The sequence below is a fragment of the Falco cherrug genome, chromosome 3, assembly GCF_023634085.1.
Source record: "Falco cherrug isolate bFalChe1 chromosome 3, bFalChe1.pri, whole genome shotgun sequence".
NCBI lineage: Eukaryota > Metazoa > Chordata > Aves > Falconiformes > Falconidae > Falco > Falco cherrug.
This window is the reverse complement of record NC_073699.1, coordinates 82,035,768-82,056,453: the sequence shown is the minus strand read 5'-3', so window position 1 is coordinate 82,056,453 and position 20,686 is coordinate 82,035,768. Positions and strand designations below refer to the sequence as shown.

The following is a 20,686-nucleotide window of genomic DNA, read 5'->3' as shown; positions in this document are numbered from 1 at the left end:
TACTGGCCTTTAGACTGCTAGAGTAAGCTTCTTTTAATCTGGGAAATTATCTAATTTCTCTAGACTTTGTGTTCTAATATAGGCCTTATTGTTTTAAAAATGCTTTAAAATATTAAATCAACTTAATAAACTTAATATTCATCATCATATGAAAAATGTTTCATAAGTAGCATTGGCTTGTTTCCAAAAGCTTTTTTTTTTTTTTTTTTTAAAAAAAAAAAAAAAAAAGAAAGAAGGGTAATACATCATACCTGGCTAAATTATTATTTGCATGCTAATACTTAAAGGTTTACAAACATATCCATATGTTACTTTTAGTTCAGCAACAGGCTGGGAAAAAAACATTTGCTTATACAGCGCTGTAGATACCTTCACTACTTTTTAGAGTATAAAAAGGCGAACTCCTCACCGGAGGACCCAGTAATCTGACATCTGGTGGTGCAACCTACGCATAAGGGTTGTGCCTGAGCACTGGTATTCCTCATGTTAATATGTGATAAGCTCAGAGGCAGCCCTGCTCAGAACGTGGTTCCAGGAGAAAGCAGCAGAAGGGGTAACACAGGAAAAGAGAGAAGAAAGTAGTAATTTAATGGGAAAATTACATCATTCAGGAGCTAGTAGTGTCTTGGTGGTAACATGTTAAGAGAAGAAGAAAATTTGTTTCCTAACCTTAACTTGCTTTGCTGTGCTGTCTTGCAGTATATGAAGACAATGGGTGTGCATCCAGCCGTTCATTTCTTTGCTTGGTTTCTGGAGAATGTCATTGTGCTCACAATAAGCAGCTGTGCTCTGGCCATTATTTTAAAAGCAAGTGGTATCTTTGCTTATAGCAATGGCTTCCTCATCTTCCTTTTTCTCCTGGATTTTGGAGCTACAGTTATTATGTTAAGCTATTTTTTGGGAGCATTTTTTAGCAGTGCTGACACAGCAGCTCTGTGTGCCAGCCTTGTATATATGATCAGTTTTTTACCCTACATAGTTTTGTTGGTCTTGCAGAACCAGTTGAGTTTCATCAGCCAGATTATAATGGTAAATATTTATTTTCCTTTTCTAATTTTTCCTCTCCAATCATGCTGTGGGTTTTCCATAGTTTTGAACTTTAGACTGTAATTCACTTATTTTTTTCCCCAGGTTTCTGTTTGCTTTTCTGTTTCACTGGAAATAAGTCAATTAATAAATACCAAATTGAGAAAATATTTTGAACGTACAGAGGAATAAAAAAGAAATTCTTAAGGAAATTTTGTAAACCTACAGAAAATATAAGGAGGTTGCATTCCTCATGCTCAGAAGTTCTCTTTACGTTTTGATGTCAAAAAATTTTTAATGTTACTGTACTTTCAAGCACACCTGGTGACATGCCACTCCTGAAAGTCATTATTTGTTTGGACAAAAACTAGTGATTGATCCTCTATTGAGTACAATTGGGGATTAGATTGGAAATTTGTCTAGTGTTTATCTAGCTATACATATAGCTAGTCTGAGGTAATATGTTTCTTTGGTGTCAGTTCTTCCATGTCCTTTCCTGTTTTATTTACACCATGTGCTGTTTTATGTCTTTGCATTGTCTTAATATACTATATCCCTGATTGGGTCATCAAATACACCATCATACAATGCAAACCGTATTTCACATTATGGCTTCACTCTTTCAAAATAACTCACATACCAAATTAACCTGGTGGAATAATTCATAAACTATTAAAAAATATGGTTGCTTTTTCAGTGTCAGTTGGTCAGATAAAATATATTGGTTCTTTGCATACAAGTAAGCAAGATGTAAGACTACAGAATTCAGGCATAAACAGACAGGGTGGAATTAATTATTTTTTTTCTGTTGCTTTTTTTCACCCCTCCTTTGGGCCACAGAGAGGGAAAAGTATGAATCAGATAATTTGCACACTTTAAAATAATTTATTTCAAAACTCTTCAGATATCCTGCATTTGCTGAAAATCAGAGGCAGCAGCATGTGAAAAAGGTAACAATTTTTGAAGAGAGAGGAGAGGCCATCAAGTGAGATAATGAAACCTTAGCAATGTAAAAGGCAGAAACTCAGTTGATGGTAATTAGCATTAACTTCTCTGTACAAAAATGTAATCCATGCCGCTAATGTTTTTGAATTTTTTCTAAGTAGCAGCCTATGTTATACTTTTTGCTTCATACAGCTGGCAGGATGCATTCCTTTTGTGTCAAATATTGCAGAAAAAGTATTTAATTGCATTATTTTGAAATAAGATAAAATGATCTTCTGTTTCAGCTCACTCTCAAACTGCAGAACTTTGTCACTGAGTAACACTTTAATTGCAGTAGTGTTTTGGATCTCCCCATCAACCTTTATGAGCTCACCAGTGTTTTTCCACTGATCAACAGTCACACTTCCTTGTTATGCTACATCACACTAACTTGCTTGTTTTCCATTTTGTAGTTTTGTGATACAGCATGATTATGTTGCTTCTTGGAAGTCAAATGTTATTGCCTTGCACAAAGATGCTGTCTCAGCATATAGGACCCGGTGTGTGTGTTCCTTCTGCTTCTGTCTCTTCTTGAGTTCTGGTCTTACAAAAAGGAGTAGGAGCACTGCTTTTACTATAGAAATTATATTTATTTGCTTGCCTTTACAGTGTTATGTATTATAAATTTTCAGTATACGCTAGATTTATGATGGTCTATAACTTGTTATAAAGTTAAATAATGCTTTCCAATATTAATAACTAGATCAATGGTGCTCTTTAAGGTGGAGCAAATACTACTGCAGTATGTGGAACAGAATTGTTAAAATGTAAAAGAAAATAATGACGATTAGTCAATGTGAAACAAAGGTCTGTTTACTTTGTGCTTGCTTTTAGTGTCACAAAATATTTTATTTCATGGAGCTTGTTAATGAAATTTTATTTGATGTTCACATCCTGTTTCTCCTTTGGTGTTGTAGTGTCTTCTTTCTACAACTGCCTTTGGGCAAGGAGTATTTTTCATTACATTCTTTGAGGGCCAAGAAATAGGTAAGCTCACCAGTTAGAAGAAAAGTTTTGCAATTATTTCAAAAACTACAGCTGGAAATGTTTTTCATTTTGTTCAGAAAAAAATATCTCTAATAATGATTTAAGAAGGTAGATCATAATAGGAGAAAAACTTTTTAGTGCCCCTTGAAAACAGCTTGTGCCACTTCCTGGCAGTAAATGAGAGTGCTTAGCATTGCTCTGTTTGCAGTACAGGTTGGAGGAAAATCTCCACATCCTGTTAGATGACAAAGTGAGTGTATTCAGCCAATGAAATTGTTCTGGAGATGCAAACCCAAACTTCATATTTAGTGAAATTCAGTAGAGCTACCTAAGGGCGAGCATCTGACTGAATATTATTTCACTCATTGAATGTGTTATTTCTCAGTCCAGTGGAAGACGTTTTGGCAAGGCATTTAGAGCAGTTTGTTGGAAATGGTCACTGGTGTCAGTGGCAGCTCTAATGATTGATTTCCGGTGAGGATATTAATAGGGAGTTTTGTAGGATCACAAGGTGGTTGAGGTTGGAAGGGACCTCTGGTTGTCATCTAGTCCACCCTGTTGCTCAAGCAGGGCCACCTACAGCCAGTTGCCTGGGATTGTGTTCAGATGGCTTTGGAACATCTCCAAGGTTGGAGACTCCACAGCCTCTCTGGGCAACCTGTGTCACTGCTCAGTTACCCTCACAGTGAAAAAGTGTTTCCTGATGTTCAGAGAGAACTTCCTGTGTTTCAGTTTGTGTCCGTTGCCTCTGGTCCTGTCTCTGGGCACCACTGATAAGACCCTCACTGTGTTTTCTTTGTACCCTCCTTTCAGGTATTTATATACATTCATAAGATCCCCTTGAGCCTTCTTTTCTCTAGGCTGAACAGTTCCAGTTCTCTCAGTTTTTCCTCATAGGAGAGATGCTCTAGTCCCTTAATAATCTCTGTGGTCCATTGACGGACTCTCTAGAACCTCCATGCCTCTGTTATACCAGGGAGCCCAGAACTGAACCCAGTACTCCAGGCATGGCCTCACCAGTACTGAATAAACGGGAAGGATCACCTCCCTTGACATGCTGGTAATGCTGTGCCCAAGACAGCCGCGATATCATTAATTTTCTTAGTGGCAAGGGCACGTTGCTGGCTCATTTTCAACTTGGTGTCCACCAGGACCCCCAGGTCCTTTTCTGCAAAGCTACTACCCAGCTGGGTGTCCCCAGCATGTACTGGTTCATGGGACTGTTTGACAGGTGCAGGACTTCCAACTTATTAAACTTCATGAGGTTCCTGTCAGATTGTTTCACTAGCCTGTTGATGCCTCTCTGGGTGGTAGCATGACCCTCTGGCGTATCAATCACTTCTCCCAGTATTGTGTCATCAGCAGGCTTGCTGAGGATACACTCTGCCCCATTATCCAGATCATTAATGAGGATGTTAAACAGGATCAGACTCAGTATTGGCCCCTGGGGTACGCCATTAGTTACTGGATTTCAACTAGACTTCACTGTGCTCTGGGCCTGGCCATTCAGCCAGTTTGTAATCCACCTCACTGCCTGCTCCTCCAGCCCATACTTTATTAGCTTCCTTAGGAGGATCTTATGGGAGACAGTGTCAGAAGCCTTATTGAACTCCAGGTAGACAAGACCCACTAGTCTCCCCTCATCTAACAGGCCAGTCCTTTCATCATAGAAGTTTAATCAAGTTGGTCAAGCATGACTTCCTGTTGGTGAAGCTATTCTGACTACTGATGATGTTCTTGTCCACCAAGTGCCTGGAAATGGTTTCCAGGATTAGCTGTTACATCACCTTCCCAGGGGTAAAGATAAGGCTAACCAGTCCGCAGTTCTCTGGGTCCTCCTTTTGCAGATAGGAGTGATATTTGCTTTCCTCCAGTTTTCAGGTACCTCTTCCAGTTGCCATGATTAATCAAAGATCATCGAGACTGGCCTTGCAATGATGTCTGTCAGCTCCCTCTGTGCTTTTGGGTGCATCCCATTAGGGTTCATAGACTTAATGTGTGTGCAGTTTGCCTGACCTGACCTGACCTGAGTCTCTTCCACAAAATGTACATCATCCTTGCTCCAGACTTTTCTCTTGGTCTCTGGGACCTGGGATTTCTTCAGACTTGCTAGTAAAGACTGAGGCAAAAGTGGCATTCAGTACCTCAACCTTTTCCACACCCCATGTAACCAGATCCTCTGTCTTGTTGAGCAATGGGTCCACATTTGCCTTAGTCTTCCTTTTGTCACCTATGTACTTACAGAAACCCTTCTTATTGTGTTTGATATCCCTGGCCAGATTCAATTCTGTTTGGGCTTTAGCTTTCTCCGCTTCATCCCTGGGTGCTTAAACGATATTTCTGTACTCTTCACAGGTTATCTGTCCTTGCTTCTGCCCTCTGTATGCTTCCTTTTTGTGTTTGAATTTGGCCAGGAGCTCCTTGTTCATGCATACAAACCTCCTGGCACCTGACTGACTTCCTATTCATTGGGTTAGACTACTCTTGAGCTTGGAAGTTGTGTCTGGGTTCACACGTGCACTAGTGTATAACACAATGGAGGTTTATGAGAATATAAAAAACAGGAACAGTGTAAGTTATTCACTCTCAACATAATGTTAAGATGAATATTTAACTGTTATACATTGGAAAAAGATCACCTTTACTTTGTAAAGCATTTTCTATGTTTCTCCTGTATGACCTTATTCATACTCAGCCTGAGTAGCAGCTTGCTTCTGCAAGCTTGGAAGCAGCTGGTGAAACCCTTACTCAGCTACTGTGCAGGTGCGGAAATGCATGAGAATACCCTATTATGTTTATATGTTAGGAAGAAAAGAAATATTTGGAAACTGCTTAGATGTTCTAACAGGTTGCTAGATCTTTTAACATGGTGATACCAACTATCCCTGAGCTAACAGCTGCCCCTATAGATGCTGAAGTTTTAGAAAAGTAAGAAATGAACACCTCAGCCCTTGATAAATGTCTACAAGTGTATGTATGTAAATATACAAAGGGTTGTAATGCCTTTATACTTTTACTACCATGGCAAGATCAGTATTGATGTCAGTGGATATTTCAAACCACTACACACTGAAAAATATCATAATGATACAAAAGTTGTGAAGAGTGGAAGAGACAGTTGCAGGAAATAGTATTTAAATATCCTACCAGTCCCTTCAACAAAATGATTCATCTTTACTGAAGAAAGGGCAAAACATGCTTTGTGGAAAAACTGCTTTTCTTGACAATTGTAGAAAAAGAATTGGAGAAACAGTATCATGACCCACTGTACTGCAAACAAAGCAGCATTTTCAAAAGTGCAATGCTTTTTGTAAATCTACAGTTTGGTTACTTTTGTTTTCCATTTAGCAATATGGTAGCTTTCTGTAGTACTAGTGATTTGTACCATCACAGAATCACAGAATGGTTGGAGTTGGAAGGGACCTTTGTAAACCATCTAGTCCAACCCTCTGTTAAAACAGATTCTTCTAAAGCAGGTTGCACAGAATCATGTCCAGGTAGGTTCTAAATGTCTCCAGAGAGGGAGACTCCACAGCCTCTCTGGGCATCTGGGCAGCCTGTTCCAGTGCTTCGTCACCCTCAAAGAAGTTTTCCTGATATTCAGATGAAACTTTCTGCATTGTAGTTTGTGCCCGTTGCCCCTTGTCCTGTGACTGGGCACCACTGAAAAGAGCCTGGCCCCATCCTCTTGACACTTGTCCTTAAGATATCTGTAGACATTGGTAACATCCCCTTTCAGTCTTCTCTTCTCTGGGCTAAACAGTCCCAGCTCTCTCATCCTTCCTCTTGAAGGAGATGTTCCAATCCCCTAATCCTTCTTTCTTCCTTTCATGTCTTCTGCAATGTAATAATTTTATGAAGCAATTATTCAGTGAGTTTGTTGTTCCAGTTTACCTCTGAATACTGTTAGTGCTCACAAATACTTGCTTCTTAGAATTCACAGATTCAAGTTTTCAGATTAAGCATTATATAAATGACTTTAAACTTTGTGTAACCCATTTTTATAATATCAGCAGAATGACATAAGCCTTATTTACTGGTGAGGTCAGTGCCCCATTTTGTCAGAGTCGTAGTTCTTTTTCTTATGCCAAATTAAGGGCCAGCTAAAACTTCATAAACAGCCTTTTCTACAACAGCTTTTCTGCATTCTCCCACCAGCAGTGTCACCTGCTGTTCTAAACAGAGGCTTGTAGAAGCATAAAAAGTCGCTTCTATTCATTAGGATTACCGTTATTAACTATGGTCTTTCTTGTGTCAGTGCTTAAATACCCAGAAGTGTGTAGTGATGTGTTTGTGATCTTTAATGCTGTACTGATTTAGCACTGACCTTTTAAAAATAATAATTATTATTACTATTACTACCAGGAATTCAGTGGAATAATGTGCACCAGTCAATGGCACAAGGAGGATACATGACCTTTGGATGGATGTGCTGGATGATGTTCTTTGACTCCATTTTATATTTTATAGGTGGCTGGTATTTCAGCAATATTCTTCCTGGTAAGATCATGGACTTGTTCTTATTTTATGTTTTTGAAGAAGTTATTGAATGGAATGGATAGAATTGGCTTTTCTCATTGAATGCAACTAAAACAAAAACATATCTTATTCTGAACCAAGGTTTGATATGCAAAACTAGGCGATTATCATTAGGGACTGGGTAAGAAAGTCTTCCTACATACATAAATATTGCATAGTGCTAACACATGGACTAGAATTTGTAGCTGGGCATGAAATAGCTTTTGTTTGCTTATGGAAATGACTAATATTTGAAAGATTTAGGAATTTGTTGGTATTTTACAGTAACAGAGCTCAGTCTAGTTGCAAAACTTCCTGTGAATATGGTGAATCTTCTGAGTCAGTACTTGGGTTGAAACCCATGAACCACAAGTTTTCAGATCACAAAGACTTCAAACTGCCTGGTAAATATATCCCAGTCAGTCCACAGTCCAATGCATAAAGGAAACTATTTAACTTTCAAGTATATTTTCAGAAAGTGGGACTTTTTTTTTATTAACCAAGTTTTATGAATATTATGGAGTTGGTTGATGCATTTTTAATCATAAGCTAATGCCTCACTAGCTGTTTGAAATTTACCTTTCCTCTGATTTGCATAGGTCACCTTTACTTCCAGCTACTCTCTGTTTGTTTTAAAAATGTAAAAATAAAAAATGAAATTTGCATTGAAAGACAGGGGTGTGTGGAATATACAACTGAATTTTACAGACTTTAGCTTAAGTTGATGTCTGCCCTTCAGTGTCAATGAAATGCGACTCCAAACACACAGAGTGTATTGTGTGATCGGTAAGTGAATCCTGGAAAGATTGGGCAATGCCAAAGTTTAGGTTGTGTGTAGGAATGTATTTTTTTCCCCTTCTGTTTGCATGCTACAAGAAATGTTTCTTATGCTGTCTGATTTGTTTAAATTGTGCAGATAGTAATGGAAGAATAATCTTTAACAATTGGCGCAATGGATTATTGTTATAATGAAAAATAAGGCTGTTTGCCTTGGCAGGCCATTTGGTGCATTTTCTTTCCTCTAAGTTACAAGATTATGTTAGGCTGTGACTACATATTGTTGGCTTTATGATTGTGTTGCACTTTAAAGATGATTTGGAGGTAAAACAAAGCACAGTATCACTGAGGACCGATTATTTTATAGCAGGACCTGCTGTTATGGCCAAATGACTTTTTCCCCCCTTTTATTAAGGTTTGTTAAGTGCAGCTAGGAGTTTGAGCTAATTAAATGGTCAAATCAGCTCTTCATAAGGGACAATAGGACATTAGTAGCCTACAAACAAATATGAAATGAATATAAATTTTGCAAGAGTTTCTATCATAATTTTCTTCTAGGAAAAGTTGGATTAAAGAACCGATGGTACTTTCCCTTTACTGTTGCCTACTGGAAGAACCTGTGTGGTGCAGAGAGGAGGAAGAGGCATCATCTGAATTCTAATATGCTTTTCTTCAATGAAAACTTCCAAGAAAAAGGTTTGTAATCATAATAGAATTTTAATAAAGTCTTTTTTCTGAATGCTGTGCTGATTTTTTTCAATCCGCTTTTATCACTGCTTGGTCCTTTATTAGGTGTTTAGATCTTGTCCCTTTCTCTCCTCCATTATATAATGTATACTACGAACATTATATACTGTTAATTCTGCAGTCACCAGTAATGCTTGAATCATTCAATTAAAACTATTATACATATATATTTATTAAAACTCTTTAAAAGATGTAAAATAGCTGTCTCTTGGGTTCATCCTGTCCCAGTGTATTGCTTCTTTGCTTTTTTAGGTTCTTCTGAAGCTCCTTGAACCTTTTCATCCCTTACTGAATCTAAAAAGTGTTGTGCTTCATTAACACTTTTTTTTTCTCTGCAGTTTGATTTTCTTCCTCCTCCTCCTCCTCCTCTGCTCTTTTTATTTGCTTCTTGTTTAAGTGGAAAAATTAGCTTTGTTCATTTATTTCCCTTTTTCTTATTTCCCTCTTCTATGATCACTGTTCTTTCTGTCTCTGCTTTTTAGACTTTTGTTTAAAAAGCTGCAGGTATTGTAACTAATTTTTATCTGCCTCCAGATACTTTCACTGCTCCTCTATTTCTTTGTTCACTTGCTTAAAACTAATTTAGATTTTTAGTGGTTTTTTTCCTCTCTCAGGTCTCTTCAAGGACTTGCTTACTTCTGATTTGTTTTGTGCATGAAGTCAGTCACCCTCACCTATATTCTCTCTAGGGCATCAGAAGAACATGGTGGGTTGTTGGGGGTTTTTTGGAAGTTACAGTGGTTTGGAGATGATCCAGTTGCCTGTAGCGTAGGTGAGGAAGCCAAACAACTCAGCAGTTTTGTGTATTGATATCTCCTCCAGAAGGGCAAACTTGAAAATTTCATTTCGTGCTAATATTTGTGGAAAAACTATCAGTATGAATTTTGTCTGAATTTCTGCAATTTGGAACAATTCCATTTTGTTGAGATAATTGTCTTTGGTCCTTACATAAAATGAAGACTTCCCTTTGGTTTCACCACATCCTCTGTGGAGACTAAAGAAAACCCTTTTCTCTGCCTAAAATGTTACTAGCGTGGGCTCTGGCTCCAGCCATCCAAATGATTGCCTGCAACTTTGTGGATCTGTTCATCTCGCCTCTCCTCTGCTTAAACTGATGCACCTCATGCTTGGTAGTAAATTGCCTTTTTGTGCACTCTAACATTGCCATGCATGCAAAGGAACTTGCTCTCTTTCATTAGAATTGGGCATCCTTGTACTGATAATGGGATAAAGGCATTCATGGATAATTTGCTTGGAACAGCAAAATGACTTGCTCCCAGGTAATTTCTCCATTTGTTCTATATGGCCCAGGTAAGGGCTGATTCAGTGGGGTTGGAAAGCGCTTTGGAAATCAGAGGTGTGACAGGGAAGGGCTGGTGGGAATGTAGGTCCTACAAGCTGGAACTACAACTACAGTAGGGCTGGCAGAGGTCTGGGTGCCGAGTACCCACTTGGAACTCCTGTTAGGAGAAGTCCTAGGGTAATCAATTTACTACTTTCAAGCAATTTAGAGCTCTTCCTCTGAATTTTATCTGAGATACATTGTCTGAGGCTCACTCTGTATTTAAAGGATTTTTTATTAAGTTCCAGGATGTACTTGAAAACTTGGGAAGCAGTGGAAAGGGCATGAATAATATTTGTTTAGTGGTTTTAGTCTGCAGACCAAAAGATAGAGAAGCTAACTGGAAGAGAGGTTCATGAAATGTCACAGGGGCTGGCAGTGTCTTTCTGTAAGGTAACCTCAAGCTTCTGGCAAAAGTTCTTTCTAAACTTAACATTGTGAAAGGAGCAAAACCCCCTTTTTCATTCACAGCCTAAAGAAACCAATCCTTGACCTCATTGCGTAATTTTTAATTTGTAATCTGATTTATATATTTTTATATAAAGCATATTTCTATTTCCTTGTAGCATTTGTTTATATTTAATGATATATAAAATTATTACATAAAATAGAATTATACATAATAGATTTTATATATAAATCTATAATTTATATATTTGATCCATAAAGTACTGTGGTGGTTTGACCCTGGGCTGGATGGCAGGTGCCCACCAAAGCTGCTCTATCACTCTGCTCCTCAACTGGACAGAGGAGAGAAAAATATAACAAAAGGCTTGTGGGTTGAGACAAGGACAGGGAGATCACTCAGCAGTTACCATCACGGGCAAAACAGACTCGACTTCAGGAAATTAGTTTACTTTATTACCATTCAAATCAGAAAGAAACCCAGCTTCCCCCCACCCCTCCCTTCTTCCTGGGCTCAACTTCACTCCTGATTTCTCTCTACCTCCTCCCCCTGAGCAGCGCAGGTGAATGGGGAATAGGGGTTACAGTCAGTTCATCACAAGTTTCTGCCACTCCTTCCTCCTCACACTCTTCCCCTTCTCCAGCGTGGGTCCCTTCCACATAGTGCAGCCCTTCAGGAACAGCCGGCTCCAACATGGGTCCCGCACAGGGTCATAGGTCCTGCCAGCAAACCTCCTCCAGCACGGGCTTCCCACGGGTCACAGCCTGCTTTGGGCCTCTGGCATGGGGTCCTCCATGGGCTGCAGGTGGATATCTGCTCCACCATGAACCTCCATGGGCTGAGGGGAACAGCCTGCCTCAGCATGGGCTTCACCACGGGCTGCAGGGGAACCTCAGCTCCGGTGCCTGGAGCCCCTCCTGCCCTCCTTCTGCTCTGACCTGGGTGTCTGCAGGGCTGTTGCTCTCACATACTCTCCTCTCTTCTGTTGGTGCAGATTTTTTATTTCCCTACTCCCCTGTCCCCCTTAATATGTTACCCCAGAGGTGCTACCGATGTTGCTGATGGCCTTGGCCTTGGCCAGCAGTGGGTCTGTCGTGCTGACATTGGCTGTATCAGATATGGGGGAAGCTTCTGACATCTCACAGAAGCCACCCTTGTAGCCCTCCACTACCAAAAGCTTGCTATGCAAGCTTCCAGGCTTTGGTCAATGGCAGCAGGGATCACACGCACACGCACATGCGCATGCACACAGACACACAGACACAGACACACACAGACACAGACACACAGACACAGACACACAGACACACACAGACACAGACACACAGACACAGACACAGAGACACACACACACACACAGACACACACAGACAGACACACGCACACGCACACACACACACACACTTAAATTCAGCAACCTTCTTGATCTGCTGCTTTTCCCCATACAGACACAGCACCTCCAAGCTGGAGAGGCCCTTGCATGGAAGAAGCCAACATTGGTGTCATGCTATTGTCTCTCACCAAAGAGCACGAGGATGGCCAGAGGGCTGCTGTTAAAGATCTCAGCCTCACTTTCCACAGAGGTCACATAACAGCGCTCTTGGGACCTAACGGAGCTGGCAAGACGACAGTTATGTAAGTCTGCCATTTAATGCTGTTACACTCCCCCTGATCTCTGCTATGCATCCTCACTTCAAAATGTTTCTAAACTCTTTCCTATGTCCTTTTTTTCCTCAAATAAATATTTAATAAACTCCCCAAAGCACATGGAAAGTGCTATATGTCTATGACAAAAGGCAGTGTAATGAATAGTGAACCAGGTCCTGTGTGCCACTGAAACCATGATGGAATAGTTCAGGAGCAGCTTGAATAGGAGCTGGGCATGTCTAGCTGTGGAGTTGAACACGTCTCAGGGAAGTGTTCTTTTCTGGCATCCCATATGTACTCCTATCACATGGAGACTGTGGAGTTTTAGGGGGTTTTGTGCTTTTTTTCCTAGAAGTTGCAAAGAAATTCTTTCTTGGCAGTTGACCAGAAGTGAAAATAACAAAATGAAAATGACACTTAAAAATGCCTCAGTTAAGAAGTCTGTGTGTTTCTACATTTACGTTAATTTTGATCAGCTTTAATAAAAACAGTGGTGCAAAATGGGATACAATTGGGAATTACTCCTCAACTAGAAAACACACATGAAGAAGGAAACAATGGTCTGTTATATTTGGTTGGGAAAAAATTCATTTTGTTTTGGAAGTAAGGAAATGAAGGATTGTTGAGATCTTGTTTTTTTGTTTTGTTTTTGGTTTTGTTTTTTTTTTAAAAAAGGCCAAACCACTAGTGGTGTTTATGTGACTATGTTGCTCTAAGGATGTTAAGATGTGCCTCAGGATATCCAAGTGTGAGCTACGTAATATGGTCATTACACATGATCTTACTGTTTTTTTAAATCTTTTTCCTGTATCAGATCCCTGTTGACTGGTCTGTATCCACCGACCTCTGGTACCATTATTATTAATGGGAAGGACATACGTACTGATCTGGCTGCCATCAGGACACAGCTGGGTGTTTGCCCACAGTATGATGTCCTGTTCAACATACTGACGGTGCGAGAACACCTACTGCTTTATGGATCAGTGAAGGCACCTGGCTGGACAAAGGAACAGTTGAATCAGCAAGTCAATGGGTAGTTTTTTCTTTCATTTGTTGCAATTTGTCAAGTAAATCGTTAGTGTCTGTTGCAAGCCACTCAAACAAGAAACTGCTAAAGAAAAATTGCAAGTAGAAGCAAATGGAAATGGAAGGTTTTCCATGAGTTTTTATCACACTTCATGTTCTGAAAATGTGCTTGAAAATACATTTCCTGGTTTCTAACCTTTACTTGAATGTATTTGTAGTGCAACTGTCAGTGTTTAAAAACCTGGTGTATAAAAACATCAAATAATCATGTTTGTGTAGAGATGGTTAGCCTGGTAGCAGCTGTAGTGGTCCTGCCTCATGCTGTCTGCCTTACCTCCGTCCTTGCTGGAGGGCTGGATAGAAAGTGAACTGCTGTGTGCTCACCCTGAGCTTTCAGATAAGTCAACACTGACTTTATGTATTCATCATCCTGTATTCCTTCACCTGTGGTAGAGGGAAGACTGGAAAACAAGAAAAGGCAGATGAACTAGTAAGTAAACCTTACAAAGTGAGATCTTGTTCACTAATAGCAAACTTAGTTTTTTTGAACTTTAGGAACAAAATGTATCCTCTTCTAATAGTATGGCAGTGCAAATAGTTTCTGTTTACCTTCTGATTCATGCCAGACTGTGTGGGGGGCTGGGCACTTCCACGCTTCAATGGAAATAAATGCCAAGTTGGTGGAACTTCTCCTTGAGTGTGCAATTAGGCATATGCAGACACATTTGTGGCATAGTGGCTTTCCTTTTTAGTAGCTAATCATAAAAGCCTGTTACTTTAAAATTTTGATCTGAAAACTCTCTGGTGTGGGACACTGCATTCTCTCCAGAAACAACTGTCTTAAACAACCAAGACAAACTAAAGCTAGTGTTTGGTTAAAATTTATGCAAAATAATATTCTGTATTTTACTGTGCTTAGACTGCTGAATTTTAACTTCGGAAGCACCCTGTCATACTAATGGCACGTAAGAATACTAAGGATCATTCAGGCCTTGCTACTAAGAAAAACAATTATTTTAAAGACAATGAATGCTTTAATATACTTCAGACAAATTAAAAAAGCAACAAAACAGTGAAACAAAATTTGCTTTTTATTAAGCAAAAGAAGAGGGCTTTTAAAGAGATTAAGAATAATTTTTCTAGATATATCCATACAACATTTATAGAAACCTGTTTTCTTAAAAATAAAAAATTCTTTAAGAGTAAATGGTATGTTTTACAGACTGTATATTCACTCAAATAATTCAGGAGATTAGTTTAGGACTATTGATATTTTTATGTCTTGCTTGCCAGGCTCATAGCAACAGAAAGCTTTGAGGTCAATTGTTGCCCTGTAGGTGGGTTTATTACCCAGTGCGCAGTGCCATTTCACAGAATGAGTCAAGGTATTTCTGTTCCTGTATTCTAGTTAGTGCAAAACAGAGAGCTAAATGGTAACCCCCAAATACTTAGCTCCCCAGTTGTCCAAATTTTACACTATTTATACAGTTTAGCATGCAAAGACACTAGCCTGCATTGGTTACAAGCTACCTAACTCCTCCGTTACCTTTTATTCAGTTTCCTATTTGGCAAATAATTCTGTCACTTCTCATGTTAATTAGTTTGCATGCTCAGTCTCAACTTCTTTTTGGGTCTGGGGGATTTCTTGAGTCAGTTGTCAATGATCTATCTCCCCCTGCTGGAACTAACCTTTCCGCTTGTTTTTGCTGAGCTCATTCCTCATGGTGAACTTCCAGTCAACTGATCTATCTTGTCGAGGTGCTTCCTTTGGAAGTTACTCTTTTGAAGAAAGTATTTATCAGTGCTCAACAAAGCACTTGGCAGGGTATACAAAAATACTTATATCTTGAATTAGCCATTAACAACTCATTTGTTTCAATTGTCTTAAAGTCAAACTTGTAACAATACGTTTGATTTTATTAATCGTATGATGTCACAATGGCTTGAATATTCAGTGTGACAAAAAATAAAATGATGGTCTTTCAGTACTGCCTTTATTGAGCACGTTTCCACACACTGCTCAGATGCAAGATCATCAGAGGGCAGGGGCTGAATAGACAATGTCTGTAAGGCATCTCCTAGTCTTTAACACAGGAACTAGATTAGGTTGTATTAAGTAGTACTGTTCTGCCTAGGGATTACTAATATGTTTACTTCACAGAAACACATCTTAAAAAAAATAAAAAAGGGCAAAAAACCTGCAGTGTGACCTTATTTAATTCAAATGACTACACATTTTGTCGAAACTCAGGTGTTTTTAAGGTTTCTTTATGTAGTTGCTGAAACTGAAGCAGTATTTAAGTTATGAAACTAACCATCTTTACCATGGTTTATGAAACTATAATCTAGAGTTTGCTGAAATCATTGGACAAATTGGTATTTATTTCATTGGACTTAATTTCAAAATTTTCTGTTCTTATCCTGCACAATACTTATCCAGAATTTGTATTTCAGTTGGTGATGAGTGTTTATACTTTGTAGGTAAAGAGTTAGTTGGATTTTTCTATTTTTTTTTTTTGTCATCAAATTGTATAGCCAGTTGGAGGTGGTGTTTTTTTCACTTTCCGTTTACAGTGACTTTTCAGTAATTCTGCTCTGAGTGGACATTATGTGACTGGAAAAATTTTTCAAAATTGATCTCGTTTCAGAGTTCTGGAAGATATGGATTTATGCCAACAACAGTACAAACCTGTTGGAGCCCTTTCTGGGGGAATGAAAAGGAGGCTATCAATTGCCATCTCCTTTATTGGAAACTCAAATACAGTTGTTCTAGATGAGCCCACCAGTGGAGTAGATCCATGTTCTCGCCGTAGCATCTGGGATGTTCTTCTGAAGTACAAAACTGGTACAAAGCTTATACACAAAATTTGCTGCTTATTTTCCTTTCTGGAATTCTGTTTTGATAAATTTAAACATGATATTTTTTTATATCCTGCATGTAATTTTTTACATAATATATAAAATATTAATATTGTTATTTGGTAACTAAATACATTAATTTCAGAAATTTAATCAAACTTGGGAAACCTTAAAGCAGCCAAGTAAGACTGCAAGTATTGTCTGCTATTTTACAGAAAGATGCCTAATTTAATAGAAGATTGAGCTTAGTTCTGAGTCCTGTCCTGAAGTTTCTCTTTTCTTACTTTTTTCTTTTTTATTAGTCTCAAAATTATTTTGGGGTTTTCATTTCCCATTTTGTGCATATCTTTATATAGATGCATCTATAATGCCAATGAATACAGACTCATCAGTCAGTCAGCTACATTAATCTTTTAAGTGCCATAAGGTTAGAAACTGATTGTGGGAAGCAAACCGTTCAGCTAGTGAGCGCTCGATTAGCTGTATTAACTCACAGCGAATGATCCATTGAAACAGACACTGCTGTTATGTGGTCTTAAGGAATCCTTTTAGCCTGTAAAATAACTTAAAGTGGTAATGGCTTAATGTTGCTTACTATGTCTAATACAAGGCAAAGCAAGTTTAGACCTGACTCTAACTCAGACTGTAAATCTGAATGTTTTGTTTATGTCTTGCAATTATGTTTTGAAGGGACCTGAAACGTGTTTCCTTAAGGTTAAAGGATCCTTGTGAAGCAAAGATGTGTTTCTCTAGAAACCAGGTTTTGTAGACATGTACCAATCTTTCTGATGCAGGTTGCACACTGATCTTTACCACTCACCATCTTGATGAGGCAGAGGTGCTCAGTGATCGCATTGCCATCCTGCAGCGTGGCCAGCTGAGGTGCTGTGGTTCTCCCTCTTATCTGAGAGAAACATATGGCCAGGGACACAGTCTGACACTCATAAAAAAGGTATACTAAAAATGTACTGTACGGAACTTAACAGTGTCTGCCAAGTAATAGCTGTGTATATTCTAAGTGAGCTGTATGTCCCTGCCAGGAAGTAATATGTGATATAGATTATTAGAGAACCAGCAAAACATGGTTTTATCAGTTTTCTTGGTTGTTTTGCATGGGTGGTATTATTAGTATTATTATAATTATTAAGAACTAAATGAAATCTTTGAAAATGATGAATTTCAATATTTACCTGAAAAGGGATTTGTCTCACTGTTCTTTATTCCTGGCAAGTAGTCTGCACCTGAGGTTTCACATACTTTCATCAATGGAAGTTTTCCTGTATGAATTCTACTGTCAAGTCCATACTGCTGGTAACATTTAATTTTTTGTGCATTATTATCTTTCTTTCCTCATAGCCCTCTGTGTTTGAAATCCAGGATCCTAAGCATATTGTTCAGGTCACATCTCTGGTACAGACCCACATCCCAGAAGCCTTCTTGAAAGATAACAGTGGGACTGAGCTGACCTATGTGATTCCAGAAAGGGCAGATAAGACCTCTTTTAAAGCTCTTTTTCAGGCTTTAGATCAAAGCCTTCATCATCTACATGTGACTGGCTATGGCATTTCTGACACCACCTTGGAAGAGGTACTTATAGTTTTTCTGTGTAATGGTATTTGCTTGGTTAGAGAATCCTGTATTAGCTTCCATCTACTCTTAATTGTATCTTTCATATTATACAACACTTTATTGTTTTCTTGTGTGAAACATGTTTTCTAAAAAAACCCAAACCAAACCAAAAACCTCAGATGAAATATATACTTCATATTTTGCTGTGCTGTGAATTTCAGCACCTACTCTACTACAACTTATTTCTTATTTCAGGAATTTGATGTAAAGACTGATGAAGTGTGTAACCCTTAAACCTATGTTTCTGCATTTGCTTAAGGAAAATCTAATGTGTCATTGATTTAATGAGAAGCACTGTTCTGAATCTCTGGCATTGGAATGAACTTTGAACTTGTAAGGCTGGAGGTTCAGTTCAGGCAGCTCTTGGGGCAGAAAAAAATTGCTGACAATGCTGTCTGACTTACAAAGTTCTAAAGCTTAGGACTTGGCAAAACTGTGTGGCAAAATCTCTAAAAAGTATTTTATGTATATACCGAGAAAGAGATATACATGTATACAGTAACATATATGCACTCTAATATATGCATATACGTGTGTGTGTGTGTGTATCTAATGGACCAGACAAAGAGACTCTGTTATGCTTTTTATTTCTGAATTTAGCTCTGTGTAAACTGCCATATCAGTGAGAAGTTATTTGGCTTGGACTGTTTTTATCCCAACTGTAACTTCTAAAGATTCCCTAACCCACCACTGTTTAAGTTCTGTATTATAGACTCTTCTGAAAATATTTTTTTCCACTTATTCAAATGATGATAGGAGACTAATCTCAGTATTTTTTGATGCACAAAGAAAAACCCCTCTTTTTATTTGACAGCACAATTAACCAGTATTACTTTGTGAAATAGATTTCTCCAGTGATTACCTATCGGGTTAAATATAAAGTTGGACTGTTTTCTAACAGAAAATTTAATATATGCTAGAAAAACATCACTACAAAAATAATCAAATCCAGATTCCTGTACAGTGATTTTTTTTTTTTTTAAAATATAGCAATAAATACTTAGTATAGAAAAGGGATGTATCCCTTCTCCCTCTGTTCCCTGGAAACATATGTGATAATATGATATAGTACTGTGGTCAGCTAGAACACAAGATCCTCTAGGGATGATGTTTACCTTTCCTGGTTTTATGAAAATAATACACTTTAAAGCTTGTCAGACATCACTTATGCATTGTATTTTATCTGTGTGAGTTATACATATAGGAATTAATGGGATCAGGTATTTGAAAATATATCAGCAGTTCTGGGTTTGTTCTGAAAGTTTAGAATTGTACATCTTATATAATCTCTGGAAAAAAATATAAATAGAACTGCAATAATGCAAGCAAACCTAAAATGACAATTGTTCATGAAATTTATTGAACCAATACACCACCATGTGGAATTTCTGTATCCTGAAGTGGCCCACTGGGACACATCTTTAGGACTAAATTGATTTGTTACATAGTTTTTTAGGACGCTGCACAAGCATAAAGGATATGGTTTTGCACATTTCTTTTTAAACTGCAGTCCAAAGAATAACCTACCACAAGGTATGTGTTTTCCTTTGAAACTAAGCTCCATACAACTGAGTTATTGATGAAGAAAAAAAATAAAAAAGCATCTCTTCGGTGTTATAAATGACTACAGTATATAAAGCTAGTGTGGCAAGCATTTGCTATGCCAATGGGATGGGGGGGGTGTGGAGGAAGGAAGGCCCAGGAATATATATCATACAAGTTTAATCACCATTTTACTTACTGCTATGAAGTAAATTACATTTCTGTTACACAATTCTATAAGGCAAGTCAAAAGCTCATTGAAAATGCTTATTGAAAAATTGTTGGTTTCTTTCAAATTATATAGGGTGATTAATGTGCTATAAGAAAGAATACTGTTCACTGACAAACTTTATGATTATGAGGTAATGTATCTGTTGATAACCTTTTGGTTACATTCCTGTGAGACTCCGACTTTCCAAAACTGGCATCTGTAAAGTAAATGTGAAGTTGCCATGGAATACGAGGAAGCTGCCCCAGTGTGCTGCATCTATTATTCAGTTGAGAGCTTACTTTTGGTTGTTTTCTGCAGAGGAGGTTAAAAAAAGCTTTAAAGGTGGTGTTAGTTATTGAAGTATCATTCTTCAGCTTGAAGACTTAATGCGTTAATTTGAGGTGATTTCTGTCATCTCTGCAACTCATCATTAGTCATCATTACAACCTCAATTCTCCGTTTTCTTATCAACAGCCTCCCTGCACTGGCAAGTAAATGGATAGCACATAATAGTGCTATTTAGTCTATTCAAACAATTCAATCTGGAAACAAAGAACTCTGACTTTAAAGGAAAAAATGTGTTATAATTTGTATTTTACCCTTTCTTCTTGTTCTCTCATACACTCATCATTTATTCGTTTTCCGTCTGAGGGACACTCAGGCTCTCTAAAATCATACTCTTCAAGAGAAACCAGGCTTCCATTCATACTTCAAAGGAGTCTTGAAGTTCTAACAAAATCAGTTCCTGACACTTTCAGATCTCTGTAATATTATAGTTGCTTCATTTTAAATATCTTTTCCAACCATTTGTATTTGTGTGCTTCATAATTCTTGTAACTTAAAGAGTGTTAACAGAACCAAAAGGAGGGTAGAAGGGTGTTTAATTAAATTAAGTGTATGCTGAGAGCTTTCTGGAGGATGATGTTTCACTTTCTGGCAACTCTGGAGAAGCTTATTGCTTTCTTGCTTTGCTTTGAGGAGAGAA

At 38.2% G+C, this 20,686-nt stretch overlaps 1 protein-coding gene across 1 annotated transcript in view; it reads left to right on the top strand.

Annotated features, from left to right (window-relative positions):
- Positions 1-20,686, top strand: part of ABCA13 (ATP binding cassette subfamily A member 13) — a 211,677-nt gene that overhangs the window by 80,272 nt on the left and 110,719 nt on the right. Inside the window, 9 exon segments of the mRNA XM_055705974.1 lie at positions 700-1,029; positions 2,928-2,997; positions 7,363-7,497; positions 8,851-8,988; positions 12,236-12,422; positions 13,249-13,467; positions 16,109-16,305; positions 17,114-17,271; positions 17,676-17,906. Of these exon segments, the coding sequence (XP_055561949.1) occupies positions 700-1,029; positions 2,928-2,997; positions 7,363-7,497; positions 8,851-8,988; positions 12,236-12,422; positions 13,249-13,467; positions 16,109-16,305; positions 17,114-17,271; positions 17,676-17,906 (1,665 nt within the window).